The following is a 15,104-nucleotide window of genomic DNA, read 5'->3' as shown; positions in this document are numbered from 1 at the left end:
CTCATAATTAAATAAAAATCAACTTTAAAAATAGTCTCTTTGCCTTTACTCTTTCCTCTATTCAACAATTTATTGTACACATATTATTGTTAACTAGTCGGTGATGTTGGAGGATTTTTAAGAAAAAATATTTATTTTTATTTTTTTCTACATAGTTTAGAAAAGTAAATATATTTTTAGGACTTTTATTTTTTTTATTTATTTTTAGATTTCTAAATTGTTTATTTTAAGTTTTTTAGTTTGTTTAGGTTAATTTTTAAATGCATTTAAAGAATTATAAACATGCAAACTGCTTTAAAAGTATTTAATAATAAAATTATAAATTAAAATGATGTATGATAACACTTTTCAACTTCAATTATATCTTTTTAGCATGATATATTGTGTGTTAATTGTTATCATAGTATAATAATCGTACAGTTATTATCAAGTGTAATAATCATGGCGTATAAGAGTAAACAAAATACTAGAGCTGGATTGACTTTTGAAAAAAATTATTTTATTTGGAGGCTTAAGTCGAGTATATTTGAAATTACATTTTAAATAGTATTTTATAAAAATTTAATTTTTTAATTTTTTTAATTTTTAGATTATTTTGATTTTGATGTTTTGAAAATTAATTTTTAAAAATTAAAAAATATTATATTAATATATTAAAATAAAACTTTTGAAAATGACCACCGCTACACTCACAGCAAGCACCCTCGATCGACATATTAATTCGGTAACCAACAAAGTAGAGTTCTCCGCTTCTAGTCCTGGGCTGAGAAGCCTGAGATGCTTCCGCCAAAAGTCAAACCTTTCCCCTCCATATCCATGTTTCCCACCCAAACACACAAACAGACCCTCTCGCTTTCGCTCTCCCTCCCCCTCCCCCTCCCATTTCCTTCTTCACACAAAAACCATGATACTCATCTCTCTCTTCTCTTTAACCTCCCCTAAACCTCCTTTCTCTCTCTAAATCCCTCAGGCATCTCGCTCTCTCTCTCTACATATATACATATATATTCATAATGGCGATCGTAACAGGAGATCGTTATCTAGAAAAACTAGTCAAATTCGTTGAAGAACAAGCCGGTTCGTTAATTGACGGGACCCTTGTCTTAAAGCTTAACCCAGGCGGTCTCCGCTACGTCGATTCACGACTCGAATCACTGCACGAGTTAGAGAGTTTATTATCCGGAGCTCCAGTTGATTATCTTCGCGCTTACGTTTCTGACCTCGGTGACCACCGTGCCCTCGAGCAGTTACGGCGGATTCTCCGTTTGTTGACGGAGTTAAAGGTTGTTTCGGTTTTGCCTCCGCCGACGCGTGATCCGACGCCGGTTTGTTTGGTTCCGTTTGGGAGATTGAGGGTTTTGGAACTTAGAGGTTGTGATTTATCTACGTCGGCTGCCAAAGGGTTGCTTGAATTGAGACATACTCTGGAGAAGATTGTTTGTCACAACTCTACTGTGAGTATTTTTTTTTTAAAATTCTTGAATTGGTTTTTGTGGTCTTTTTTGACATATTCAATCTGTTTATTGTTAAAATTTAAGCCCTGAAAAACTTAAAAAGGAATAAATTAATCACGATTTTCTATACTAATAATGGCATTGATTGAAGGAGATACTTGTTTAATTGAAGGATTGAATGAAGGGATTGGCATGGCAATTTTAGTTAGAGAAATTATAGTATAATTGAGCAAAGAAACAACTTATTCATTTTCTTTATTTCTCTGTGCTGATTAATTTTAGTTAGTAATTAGGGTGTGGTTCTTTGTAGTTGCCTACTGTTTTTGAAATGGATAATTGTTAGTGAATTATTTATTTTATTTTATTTTTTTTGCGTTATCAGGATGCATTACGGCATGTATTTGCTAGTAGGATTGTGGAGATAAAGGACTCACTGCAATGGAATCGGTTGTCATTTGTGTCGTGTGCGTGTAATCGACTGATTTTGATGGATGAGTCTTTGCAACTTCTTCCTGTTGTGGAAACTCTTGATTTGAGTCGAAATAAGTTTGCAAAGGTGGATAATTTGCGGAAGTGTACCAAATTGAAGCACTTGGATCTTGGGTTCAATCATCTGAGATCAATTGCACCCTTTTGTGAGGTAGGGATAACAGCCATTATTCTTTAAATACGATGCTTAGGATTTGGTTGCTTTGAAATTTCAAAATGCACTATATTTTCATTTCAAAGTGCAACTAGAATAAAAAAATCCACCAATCAACAAACTAGAAATGGAGTTGTATTCATTGTTTTTTTTTTTACATGTTTTTAGTGTATACTGTTTTTTATGTCATGCATCATAATTTCTTTTTGAGAGTTTAACCAACATTTGAGTTATTAAAGATCACTGCTGCAACTTGCAGATGAACGTATCTGCTGCAAATTTATTGACCTAAATTGACTGAGTTGCTCATTTGGTTTTTATTGGAAACTAAATAAGCCAAACTCAAATTTTGACGTTGCTGCTCAAATCCATGGCTTTATTATGCATTTATGCATGTAAATCTGTAATTATGCTCAAAATAATGTTATTGTATTTAGAGGTGGCTGAAGTTGAGATGCATGATATCAAGTACATTTATGAATCTAGATTTTCATATGCTTAAAGCTACAAAGAATGGTATTAGAGCTTCAATTAGCAGGCTAATAGATATTGATTCTAGTGATTTGGCTAGACAAGAGGTGCAGTATGGAACATGATAACGTGGAAAGTGGTGAAAAAACAATCAAAGGACAGTGAGTGATGAGGGTTGCAAAACTATTTGGTTTCTTGGAGGATGTCCTAGTTGAAGGAATTTGTTATGGATTTTATTGACAGAGGGTGTGGTTTTGTGGAAATGAGTGCACACGAGATGAACAACAGTAGAATGTGGCTTCAAGGTGGTTATGTGTGCATATTGATCCCAAAATTTCGTATAAAAGAACTAAGATTAGGGTGTGTATTAATAAGGCAATGTAAATATGTAATTAATATTTGCAGATTTGATGTATGTGAAACTAATGCAATTTGGCAATTATTTTGGGTAAGGGTGGTTCCAACAAAAGCCAAATACATCAACTTCTTTCCAAGAATTCTCCAAGCTCCAAGATTTAAGGATCATTTTCAGAGTTTATCTTGCTTGCAAACACTTGGGGAGTTGTCTGCTTTTGAAAGATTTCTTCTTTATTTTAAACTTCAAGTAGTTTTCAACTTAGCTCTAATGGAAAGAAAATGCTATTCAATGATGTAAAATTACCAAGGAAGAAACAATTTAAGAATCCCTGACAGAAATTTCTCTCATCTTTCCATCTTCTGGTAGATATGGTGATATGCAAAATGTTCATAAGTGAAACTTGCTTTTGCTCAGATAGCTCTATTTAGTGCTGCAATGGGTATCTTCAAACTTCATTTGCCTGTTATTTTATAAGTGATTCCTTTATTAGAATGATATATGTCAAACCTGAATTTCTACTTTGCAGAATGATTCAATTAAAATTTTTTCTTAAAGATTTATTTTCTACACATGATTTTTTTTTCTGTGCAGATCTCCTGTCACATCGTTAAACTTGTTTTGAGGAACAATGCCCTAACAACATTACATGGGCTTGAGAATTTGAAGTCACTTGAAGCCCTTGATGTGTCCTATAATATTATTTCCAATTTCTCAGAGCTGGAGTTCCTTACTGGCCTCCCATGTTTGCGAAACTTGTGGTTGGAAGGAAACCCTTTGTGCGGTGCCCGATGGTATCGGGCTCAAGTATTCAGCTATGTTGTTCATCCAGAAGCAGTAAGTGATGATCTGGCAGACCATAATACTTAATTTATGCTAATTCAAGGGCATCGAAGAGTTGTAACTTTTGGATGAGTAGAATATAAATTAATATTTTAAGGATGCTTCTCACAACTTCATTATGAATTTTGTAGTCCTAGTAAACTAACTACTTTTAACTGTTTCCTGATGCATGGTTGCCCAGGTGAAGTTAGACGACCAAGAAATCAGTGCTAGAGAGTTTTGGAAGAGGCAAATCATAATTGCCAGGAGGCAGAAACGACCTACCAGCTTTGGATTTTATTCTCCTGCTATAGGAGATGATGAAGGAGATGGAAATATCAACAGGAAAAGGGTATGTAATTTTAATGGTGTGTTGAGCAAGTCCACATATTAGTAAAAAAATTTATATATCGACAACATGAAATTTGTGGGGTGATACATTCAGCTATGATCTTTTCATGTATTGCTTGACACTACAGCATTTTGCTAAACTGAATTCCTCCCAGCATCAAGTTGTAATATATGTTTTTTTTTAATAAAAAATTTCTGTAAATTTCTGCCTTTTGTTTATTATTTTGTAAGTCTTTAAAATATAAAACTGTGTGTTCCTTTCTACTAGTCAATTAGATTATTGTTATTGACTTGGAGAGCAATGACATCTCCCTATTTTATTTTTTCAGAGTAAAGTATCTCGTCTTGCTTCAATTGCGAATAAAGAAGAGACCATTTATTTTTCGTCTGACCAAGAGTCTCCATCTTTTGATAATGAGATTCAAAGCAAAGTGGAGAATGACATATCTGATGATGAAGCTGAAATAGTTGATCTGATTAACAGAGTTGAGCTCATGAAAAAGGAGCGTTCTACTCTTTGGTTGCGGGAATTTAAGGACTGGATGGATCATGAATCAGAGAATATTGCGGATTGCAGTGCATATCATGGGGTTACATTGCATCATGCAAAGGAAAATCATCCAACAAACAAGTCAACACAGAAGGACCATTGTGATAGTTCTAGAGATTCTATGGATGATCTTCAAGCTTCTGGAGATGAGACCAGTACAAATCTCCTTGAGTCTAATAGTTCATTTGTTGATACTGGTTCATATGGTGGGGTTGCTTTACCAGGGATGGGGAACATGAAACTAAGACAGAAGCATCAAAAGTCTAATTTACATGAAGGGTCTGGTAGTATGTCCATTCAAGGTAGAAGTTCCCACACTGGTAGCTCTACTGTCCAAGGAGTCCATACAATAGTTGGAAATGGAAGCATATCACTGTTGACCACTCATTCATCTCCTGCATATCCTAGGTCTCCTCCTCATTATGAGGAGGACATTCTGCAACGACGCAACAACTTGGTGGAAGAAATTTTGCAGCTATCTGCAGAATCCTATTCAGTGGCATCATCTGACAGTAATACTAGCTCTAGTGATGATGGTATATATGAATTTGGAGATTCATCATATGAAGCTGCTAAATCACAAAATGAAGAGTATTTGAATCCCAAGGCTGGAGGGCAATTATCTTCTAATCCTTTGAAGGATCAAGGACACGGAATCCATCATGTGATGGAAAACGACAGTTATCTAAATGATTCACTAACCTCAAATTCCACAAAAATTTTGAGTTCATACTCCAATGATTTCTCTGCTGTCTCTCATGATGGTGAAAATGCTCTTTTTGCCAACCAAGAGGCAGATTTGCTGGAGAAAGGAAAAAACAAAAGGAAACCAAGAAGAATAGTCATTTCTTTGCTAGAGAATATGGTTGGCAGGATAGATAGACCAGAAAAATTAAATGGAAATGGGGATACTTGTGGAGCTGATTTGGTGGATGAGCAAGGGGAACAAATTGTTTGTGAGAGTGATTTTCATGTTACTGATAAGAAACAGCTGCACACAAATTCTTTTACAACCCTGGATGCTGCAAATGTCAATGGATTCTCTGATGATTTTATTGAGAATTATTTTAATGAGAAAGTAGCAGATTCCAGAATTAATGAAAGCTGTAGGAATTATATGCGATGTGATTGTGTACTAGAGCCAGAATCCATGTACAGAGAAAGGTAAACATTTTGTAATCATTAGGAAATGTTGCCTATGAAAGACTTTCCCCTTTTCGTTATTTATTTTCTTTTTTTTATAAGCATCATAACCCTTACTATTGAGTATTGGAATGTCCATAAATTTGGGTCAGCATGTTGCTAATTGTCACTATGCTTTTGCATTAGGTTTTCTTGCTAAAAATTGATTTTTGCTCATTATCTTCAGTTGTGCAGCACTCATTGTCCATTGTTGAGGCTTTTCCATAAATTGTAGCTCATGTCTTCTAGAAGCTCTAGATTAATTAAGTTATCAGTGAGTTGTTTTCTTTTTCCTCTGATCTTTGTTCCAAGAAGGTCTTTAATGCCTTCCTAACAGAATAATAATAAAAAAAGATTCGTAATTAATTTGAAATAATAGCTCATGTTCTTTTATACTCGGTTGTGTACAGATAGAGAAGATGATTTTGCTCCAATAAAGCTTAGCTTATTAGATTATATATAAGGAATCAAAGTACATCAAATTTTTAGAATGTTTAGGGGTTTTTTCTGTGAACAACTTGTAAACACTACTTTCAATGAAAATAACAGTAAAAGATTAAATCTGCATGGAGCACCTACTCACTGCTAGACATTAAGTATATTGGTTTTATATAGCTTTGCATCTTCAAAGGCTGAAACTTGATTCTATATTTTCACTTTTTGCATGTTTAAGCACTCCCAATTTTCTGGATTTCAAATATGAGATGCAACCTCATGTTGAACTTTGCTTACTTGTCTTCCTTTTATGTCTAATCATGAATCTTTAAACATGTTATTGTGAAAATTCTAATTTTTTTTCTTTTGTTTTTCATGCAGAGAAGTAGTTTTGTTGCTGAGCAGTGAAGACAAGCTGTATGTACTGCTCATTGATGTAGCATTTGATGGATCGGGTTAGTTTTCAAGTATTTAGAAGAGACCTATTTTTCATTTGATGCTTCTGAATGCTGATTGCATGATCTTAGTTGCTGAACTTCGGAAGATCACTTTAATGGCATATTGCAGGAAGCATTTTAAGTTTGCTGGGTTGGCACAGGGTTGAAGATGTTAGAGAAGTTTTAGTGGGTATAGGACTTCAGGTCGTGAGGTTAGTGATTTATTTGGTACTGTTAGTAATTAGAAGACTGGTGTTTTGTAAAACTTGAAAATTGTCTTTTGCTGTTATCTGTTAGGGTATACATTGAAAGGGGAGCAACCTACCTGTTTCTAACACGGAGCATTGAGAAGTCAAGGCAGTTACTTCATATCTTGCAAGTTTCTGGACCATGCACAACAAATAATAAGTGTTTGCTGAAAAGGTAATCTAATCTTAACGCCCCATTCATACATGAACGGGAAATTTAATGCCAGTTTTTTGCTTATGCACACTTCTAAAGTTATTATTTTTTTGTTTTTAAATTTAATAATTGTTCTATATTTGCATGTGTTTATTTTCTTTGTTGTAAGACTGGGTTGTGGGAATTTATATGACAGTTTGGAGCAGGTTCAGGTTGAGTTGTTTGGGCAGCAAATATGTCGAGGTTTGAAACTGAGCATATTCCAATATTCTATGGTGCTTTTTAGGCACAGGAAGAACGAAGGTATACATCTCACTGCTTTAGGGTGATGAAGTGTTATTGCATAAAATTGGTAAATGGCTGGTCCCTCAGATGTTGTGATGTAAAGTTGGATAAAATAAGGCATGGTTCTTATACTATGACTTTTTGTCAGAAGCATGATTCATCAAGCCCACTGTTTTTATTGTGTTTTTTTCTTTCATGTGGAGCATGAAAGGTTACTAACAAACAAAGACCTCAGTTATACCTGTTTCATACAAAATATTCTTGATGACTTTTTGTGTAGTTTGTTAATATAAGAACTGTTAGTATTGATTTTATACGAAAGATTTATTAAATATATAGGGTGGATCAGATTTGTTATAACCACTGAAAATCCAAAATGTCTTTGAGTTGTAAATAGAAATGTTCTTAGATGCATAGTTGACCCGTGTATGATTAAATTTGTAAAGCATTTGATGAACGTATACACCACACTAATTTGTTTAGAGCCTAATTTCTATCTTGTGAACTAATTTAATGGCAATTATAGTTTTATCATTAAATTTATGTAACTAAAATGCTTTGGATATCTAATTTGATTGAAATAAAAATTTCCATCATAATAGTTTCATGATTTGATTCAATGATGTGACTTCCCATGGATATGCATAGGACTATTTCTAATTATTGTGGCGTGCTTTCTAGCAGATACTCTATGATATGAAAATAATTGTTGCTTTTATTTTTTGAAGTTCTTTTTTTTCCTTCTTTAGTTAACCCATCCATTGGCTATTTGTAATGACTGCCAAAAATTCTCTCATGGACAGAGGACTCGTGGCTTCCCAGATCACTGTTTGTAAGTGGGGGGCATGTGCTTTTGTGTATTGAAGATCTTAAGCGGTTCAGGAGTTCCTCAGTGGATGCATCTTCGCCTCCATATTTCTTGCTCGATTCTTGTTGCTCCATTAGTGATGTGTCTGAGCTGGTATGTTTCAGATTGCTTGAGCCCAAGCTCTTTACTTCATAAAATTGCTTGCTTATAAACCACAATCACCTCAACTTGAATGCTGGTTAGACTGGCATGTTAATTCTACATCCAAAGAGCTCTGAACTAAATTTGTCTCGTATAGTCCGGCTCTCTTTTCTATCGTCTTTTGCTTTATCTTAGCACATCTAAGAAACTGCTTTTCTCAAAAGTACAGGTTTTCTGGGAACAATATCCTGCTTCTATTGTTCTGTGCTGTACTTGTTCTATTGAAAGGGTGAAGGTTATATCCCATTAAGATCATGATTCTATTTTCAGGTTATTGAGGCCAGGGAGAGCTGGTTTATAACCTTAGCCCTTCAACATGCCCCAAAAAGGTTCTGCCTATCATCCAAATCTCAAAAGGATATCAAAACAAATGACAAGGACAACGAAGGTTCAGGTTCTCTGACATGGAAGCTTAAGTGGTTCTCAAAAGAGAACCTATTCAATTTTGTGGCTTTGTTAAGGGCAATTCATGCAGGGGTAGCCGCGCTACCTATGCTAGTAACATATACTCCGTGAGCCTTGCTTTCATGTTTTTGTTTTTCATATTCATTTCATTCCTTTGATTTAAGGTTTCCATTTTACTTCTCAATTATATTTATATATTTAGTTTCTGCTTGTATCCTGTGTGGTGGTGAGTCAATAGCTTTCATATTCTTTCATTTGTATTCTTTATAGGTGATCCTTTTCTCCTGTACAAAGTGTAGAGTATAGAACAAAGTAACTTGTCATCAGCTCAGTTCTTGGTTGTCCATGGATTGCCTTCTTTATTTCTTTTATCCCAAGGAAACTGATTTATGTCTATTATGCCATTGGCAATGTGCAGCACTTAGATTAATATGTTATACACTCACTCGACTCTTATTATGTACATAATGAAGACCAATGTTTGTTTTCTCGTAAGATAATGCCAAAATTTATGAGGTTTCAGTTCAGCATGGCGCTTGAGAGGGAATTGATGTTAAGAAGGAAACAGACTGGTTCGATGTCTCTGATCTTTTCGCCGCTATCGGACTTGGCATTTTCTCAGCAAATTCCCACTTCGGTGATGGGAAATCTCTGCCTCGGGCACTTGGATGGGTGTTTATTTAGTTCTGCTACAAGCCAGCAGGTATTTTTGCTTATTAGCTTACAAAACTTCATATTTTGGTAAAATAACATTGATGCAAAAGGTATTGTTAAAGTAGCATAATTTGTATTTGACGTGATTCTAAAATGTAATATGTAAATAAATCGTGATTGAAAACATGATATGATTTTAAAATGCGACGTAAAGAAAAAGTGATTGAAAAGCATGATATTTGAAAAATATTGTGCTTAAGAAACCGTGACATCTACCAAACCATATCTTGCTCTTAAATTTACCCTTTAAACCCTAAATAATACCTAAACTATTTATCAAGCCTTGTCTAATTTCTAAACCTAACTAAGACGTAAACCCTACTATCTACTAACCTTAAAATGATAAAAAATAATCTAACTTGAGTTTGAACTCTAAATGCTCATTAACTATAATCTAAACATCAAACCCTAACCCTGACATCACTTTGCAAGTTACTTAACCATTTAAAACAAACACTTAACCAAACCTTAAATCATAACTCTAATTTAAAAACTAAACACTTACCATAACTCAAATTCAAAATCCCAAACTCTAACCTAACTAATCCCTAACCCCATAGCTTTAACCACAAAAACTAATTCTAATTCTAATCCAAATCTATAATCCCAAATCCTTAACAACAAAATATAACTTGTTCAAAAATATAAAACAAAAATAATAGATAAAAATTAAGTTGAATTGTGAAAAAAATTATTAACATATATCTAGAAAGTTATTGTCTCTCTAGCTCGCTCCAATAAAATGAGATTATCTTAATCCCATATTACCACCATGTGTGAAATTATTTTAATCCCATGCTATTTAACATTACAAATCACAAACTTATTAATAAGATTTTTAGTCATAGTTAGACAATATAGTTGCATATAATTATTTTGAACATTGCATTACTTGTATCCTGATGAATGCTGGAGTGTAAACCATGTAGTCTGGGTAGTTATAATTGGCTTTCTTGGAAGCGGGTGACAATCTACGTAAAGATGCTCTTAAGAGATACAACATATCATATTCAATAATTTAAAACGTAAGTATATTAAAGTTAATGTAAAGTGAAATAGAGGAGCTTTCAATGGTTTTTTAAGAGAGGGAGGGGGCGATAACATATCATGATTCAGAATCACATGGTAAGTTGTATGATTGTAAATCTTTCTATCCATGAAATGTTGCATTTATGAATCACAGCAAGCTCAAACTGTTTTATTTCACTGATTATTTATAAAATTATGTTATTTTGCTAATATTTTTAATTAATTATGCTAATTTAAAATATCCTAGTGAGCAGCCAACTAAGTACCCTATTTTTTAAAACAATACATATTTATAGTTTGTTTTATATTTTTCTCAAACTGTGATGTTGTGGGGTTATATTGAAAATTTATTTTTATGTTAATTAAATTAAATATTTGTAACAATTACAATGATTTATTTTGTTGAATAAAAAATATATTTTTTAAGTCAGAATTTTGTTTTTTATTCATGTATTTCTTTTTTTGGAAATAAATATATCTTATTTTATCAGAAACAAGGTTTTTTTAAAATAAAATCTTATCATAGTTTAAATTAGAAAAAAATAAAAAGAATCATGTTTTGATATTCTTTACACGACTATATGAAAAACATAATAAAAAAATATTAATTTTTTAAAAATTATATAAGAAATATGAATAACAAAATAGTTATTTTATTTTCATTGAAATACAACAAAAACAGATCAACAAGAAAGAAAAATACAAAACAGAATCCACGATTAAAGCCTATATTCTGGACCCTCATGATTTGCTAGCTTTAATTGTTCTACTGTCTTGCTTTGGAAACTCCAGATTTTCGGTTGCCTTGCTGGTTTGCTTTTTTTTTTTTTTTTTTTAATTAACGTGAATATTTAACTAGTTTGCCCGATTAATTTCCCATGAACCACAAAAAAAAAAAGAGGCCATTCTTGGACCTTAGAAGCTCGGTGTGCTAGAGACAATGGCTTAGAATAATGAGGTGGCCTGCCAAATGATCATTATGTGAACATGTCGAACAGTCAAAGCACCATTTTTCACCAAATCTTGGACAAAGGGAGTGTCAATCTGAATGGACAGGATTCAAACTGAGCTGTGTAGCACTAAGCTCGTTATCATACGTTAATGTTGGAGGCAAGGGTAATGGATGCTCAAGAAGAGTATTTAAAAATTGGTTGTATTCCTGTTTTTTGAAATTTTAATTTTTTTATTAAAAATTAATTTTTTTTTATATTTTGAATCGTCTTGATACGTTAATTTTAAAAATAATTTTTAAAAAATAAAAAAAATATTATTTTAATATATTTCAATGCAAAAAATAATTATAATTATACTTTCAAATAGATCTACATAAGATAAGATAGGGGGAGCCATCACTGCTAATGGACTGTACTTTGCCTCAATCGATGGCTTACATCAGTTTGGAGCCTAAAAAAAGAATCATATAGACAAAGGTGGATGTTCGAAAGCTGCCAGCCCAATCAGCATTTGAGAATGTCACGAGTAACATCCTGAGTTTTTTCATATAAAACAAAGCATGTACATGAAAATTGGGTATTTTATATATAAAAGACAAGGTCTCTTCTGTATCTTTATACACCAAATTCAAAATTTACCCTATGCATACTTATTAAACATACAAAGAGTTTTCAATTTCAATTTAAAGGATTCATACAATTTTAATGAAATTTCGATAGTTTTTCCTGAATGAAAACCTAATTGAAATTTTATCTCACAATTAATATTTGCATAACACAATCACAATCCAAACCACATTCGGTTTATACAACCGTTGCTCATTTGCAGCCTGAGACATGCCACCCAACAATCCTATGGACAATGAAAATGAAACCTAGAATAAATAGTAATCCATCATCTCAAACAATCCCATGGGTATATATATGGACAATGAAAATTCTGAAAAATAATCTATCATCTCATATCTTATTTATTTTTATATTTTAAAAGTATTTTTAAATTTTGGTATACTGATATTAAAAATAATTTTTTTGAAATAAAAAATATATTATTTTGATACATTTCTAAGTAAAAAACATTTAAACAAATAACCGTAACGATACTCTTAAACACGCTTACTTACTTACAATTTTAAAATATTAGACTTAAACTATATATTAATTTAATAATATGTTGTAAGATAAAAATTATAAAATTATATCTAACACAAAAAAAACCGATGATCGATATAGGATGAACATAAAATATATAACAATATAAACAATGAATAAAAAAAGCATGTGAATATACATTACAAACATGTACTATTATAACTTTGCACAAGACAATTACAATGGTTGCACTTCACGAATTATTTTTTAGCTACTACTCCATCATTATGATTAGAAAAATTTCCTAGCACAATTTATTAAGGAAACTTGAAGCGAGGAACAGCTCTCTTAGTAGCTTTAAAATGAATATATTTGCATACCATCATTGATTCACTTCCTAATTGATCGAAGGAGAGAGATTCGAGATCCGAAACGGCATGTCGTTTTGAAGGAGAAGGAAGAGTTACTAAAACAGACAATACTTAGCTAGCTGCTACCTCCATCGATGTAATCTATGAAACAAAAGAGGGTGACTTTCGTTTTTAACTTCGTTTTGCCCGGTGAGAGCCAGAGGATAGGAGTACGTAAGTTGTAATTCTTATAAATTAAAATTGAAATTGAAATGAAATAAAAATTTGGAGTGAATTTATTTAGATTTCTTGAAGTGTGTTTATTAATGTGATGTATATTTATTTTAATTAAAAATATATTAAAATAATATTTCTAATTTTTAATATAGAAATGTCAAAATCATAAAAAAAAAACACATCAATTTATAACTTTCAAAATAAAAAATAAATTTTAAAAAACATGATCAATAACAAAAACAAAAACAAAGTGTCCTTAAGTGCCGGACTTGAAAGGAATGGAATGACATTTAAATTCAATATAAATTATGTTGAACGGCAACAAAAACCAACAAATGGCCTAGCCTAGCATTTTCCGACACATCATTAATAAATTCATTAAAAATTTAAAGCGTGATTCCAGTGTTTTTTATACTAAAATATATTAAAATAATATTTTTTTATTTTTTAAAAATTATTTTTTAAGATTAGCGCATCTAAACAATTTAAAATACATAAAAAATTAATTTTCAATAAAAAAATAAATTTTTATGAAACACAACCCAAACGTTAAAAGAAAAAAAAACTTTTGTATAAACTACTCTTTTATAATTGTTTTTTCTTTTATTTTTTATTGCATGCCCCAAACGGTTTTGTGTTATGATCAAATTATAATATTCTTCAATAACAAAATATTTATTCCAAGTTTCATATGGTTAATTAGTTTTTAAATATGAAGTTTAATTTAATTTCTAGTTTTTTGGTTTAGAGTGAGTTTTATGTTTTTTTTTTTAAAAAAGTTTTTTTGATCAAGGACAAGATATGAATAATAAACCAACAATTTAATGTGTGAATAAAATATTTGTAAGATTAAATTGTAATCTTTTCCAAATATTAATACAACAACTACTAGAAAATTTGTAAGGTTTCATTTGCATTATCGAGCCAGTACGATTTTTTGGCCAATATATAATTTCTCTAATCAAAGTCTTATATTATAAAAAAAACATTAAAAAACTGGGCTAATCTTTTTTTTTTCATTCATGTCCTTCTATTTTTCTTATTGGATCATTTTACTTTCCATTTAATAATTATAGTGTGTTTTTTATAAATTCAACCCTCAATAAATCATGAAATGATATTTATAATCATAAACATGTAAAATACTAAAAAATATTAAAAAACAATGAAAATTGAACATACAAGAAATACACAGTACTGTAAGAGTTATCTATAATGTTTTCTTTTCATTAATTTTCTTTTGCACTAGATTTGTTTTTCCAATTTAATCTATGAACAATGAGCTAACTCAACTCTCTCTCTCTCTCTCTTTATTAACGTCATTTATTTTATGGGTTTTTTTCTTCCCATTTGACAATTTTAGTGTGCTTTCAGAACATTAATGATTAGTAAACCATAAAATAATGTTTTGATTCATGAACACGCGAGGCATCATGAAAGAAATATTAAAACAATTATGGAAATATAACATAGAAAAAAGACAATCCATTATTTGTTACAATAATTTCCCACAATATTTTTTTTTCTTCAAATTTTTTTGTCACTTAGATTTTTTATTTTCAATTTATTTTTTTAACGTTAAGTTAAAATTAGATTTTTTAGTTTGATGTTTTATTTTGGTTAGATTTATACAGAATTCTCACCATATTACAAATAAGTTTCAACATTGAGTTAATACTCCATTTAAAAAAATAAAATAAAATTTTATTGATTCAAACTAATTAAAATTTTATGGACCCAATTTCAAAAAAAAAAAAAAATATCCAACTTCTTCTTCTTTTTTTTTCCTAAGAAATAACATTTTTATCTTATCCTCCGAGCTCCATCTTTGGTTTTATCAATAATCTTATATAATTCTTAATTTATTTTATTAAACAAACATAATTTTTTCTATTTGCGGTTAAAATTTTTCTTGATAATAAAAAAAA

General features: G+C 31.2%; 1 protein-coding gene across 3 annotated transcripts; it reads left to right on the top strand.

The window, feature by feature from the left end:
- Window positions 1–708: 708 nt before the first annotated feature.
- On the top strand, window positions 709–9,641 carry LOC118050953 (uncharacterized). 3 transcript variants are annotated; one of them, XM_035061442.2, is made up of 12 exons: window positions 709–1,454; window positions 1,837–2,094; window positions 3,518–3,760; window positions 3,948–4,097; window positions 4,426–5,810; window positions 6,645–6,718; window positions 6,831–6,912; window positions 6,998–7,123; window positions 7,299–7,405; window positions 8,191–8,348; window positions 8,667–8,908; window positions 9,325–9,641. In XM_035061442.2, the coding sequence occupies exons 1-12, from the start codon at window positions 1,014–1,016 to the stop codon at window positions 9,350–9,352; spliced, it is 3,294 nt and encodes a 1,097-aa protein (XP_034917333.1). In that variant the 5' UTR covers window positions 709–1,013; the 3' UTR covers window positions 9,353–9,641. The 3 variants fall into 3 exon arrangements, 2 of the variants coding, with proteins under 2 accessions (XP_034917333.1, XP_034917335.1); XM_035061444.2 differs by having other exon boundaries at window positions 9,072–9,641; XR_004687950.2 differs by lacking the exons at window positions 8,667–8,908; window positions 9,325–9,641 and having other exon boundaries at window positions 7,309–7,405; window positions 8,191–8,330.
- Window positions 9,642–15,104: the final 5,463 nt, after the last annotated feature.

Source organism: Populus alba, chromosome 15 (genome assembly GCF_005239225.2).
Source record: "Populus alba chromosome 15, ASM523922v2, whole genome shotgun sequence".
NCBI lineage: Eukaryota > Viridiplantae > Streptophyta > Magnoliopsida > Malpighiales > Salicaceae > Populus > Populus alba.
The sequence above is the reverse complement of the archived record's forward strand: the minus strand, read 5'-3'. Positions and strand labels throughout refer to the sequence as shown.

What these genes read in the sequence shown, in the direction of transcription:
- LOC118050953 (XM_035061442.2), top strand. Translation starts at nt 1,014, where the DNA reads ATGGCGATCGTAACAGGAGATCGTTATCTAGAAAAACTAGTCAAATTC. An exon ending in ATGTTGTTCATCCAGAAGCA is followed by an intron (nt 3,761 to 3,947) that starts GTAAGTGATGAT and finishes ATGGTTGCCCAG; the next exon opens with GTGAAGTTAGACGACCAAGA. An exon ending in AATAAGTGTTTGCTGAAAAG is followed by an intron (nt 7,124 to 7,298) that starts GTAATCTAATCT and finishes TTTATATGACAG; the next exon opens with TTTGGAGCAGGTTCAGGTTG.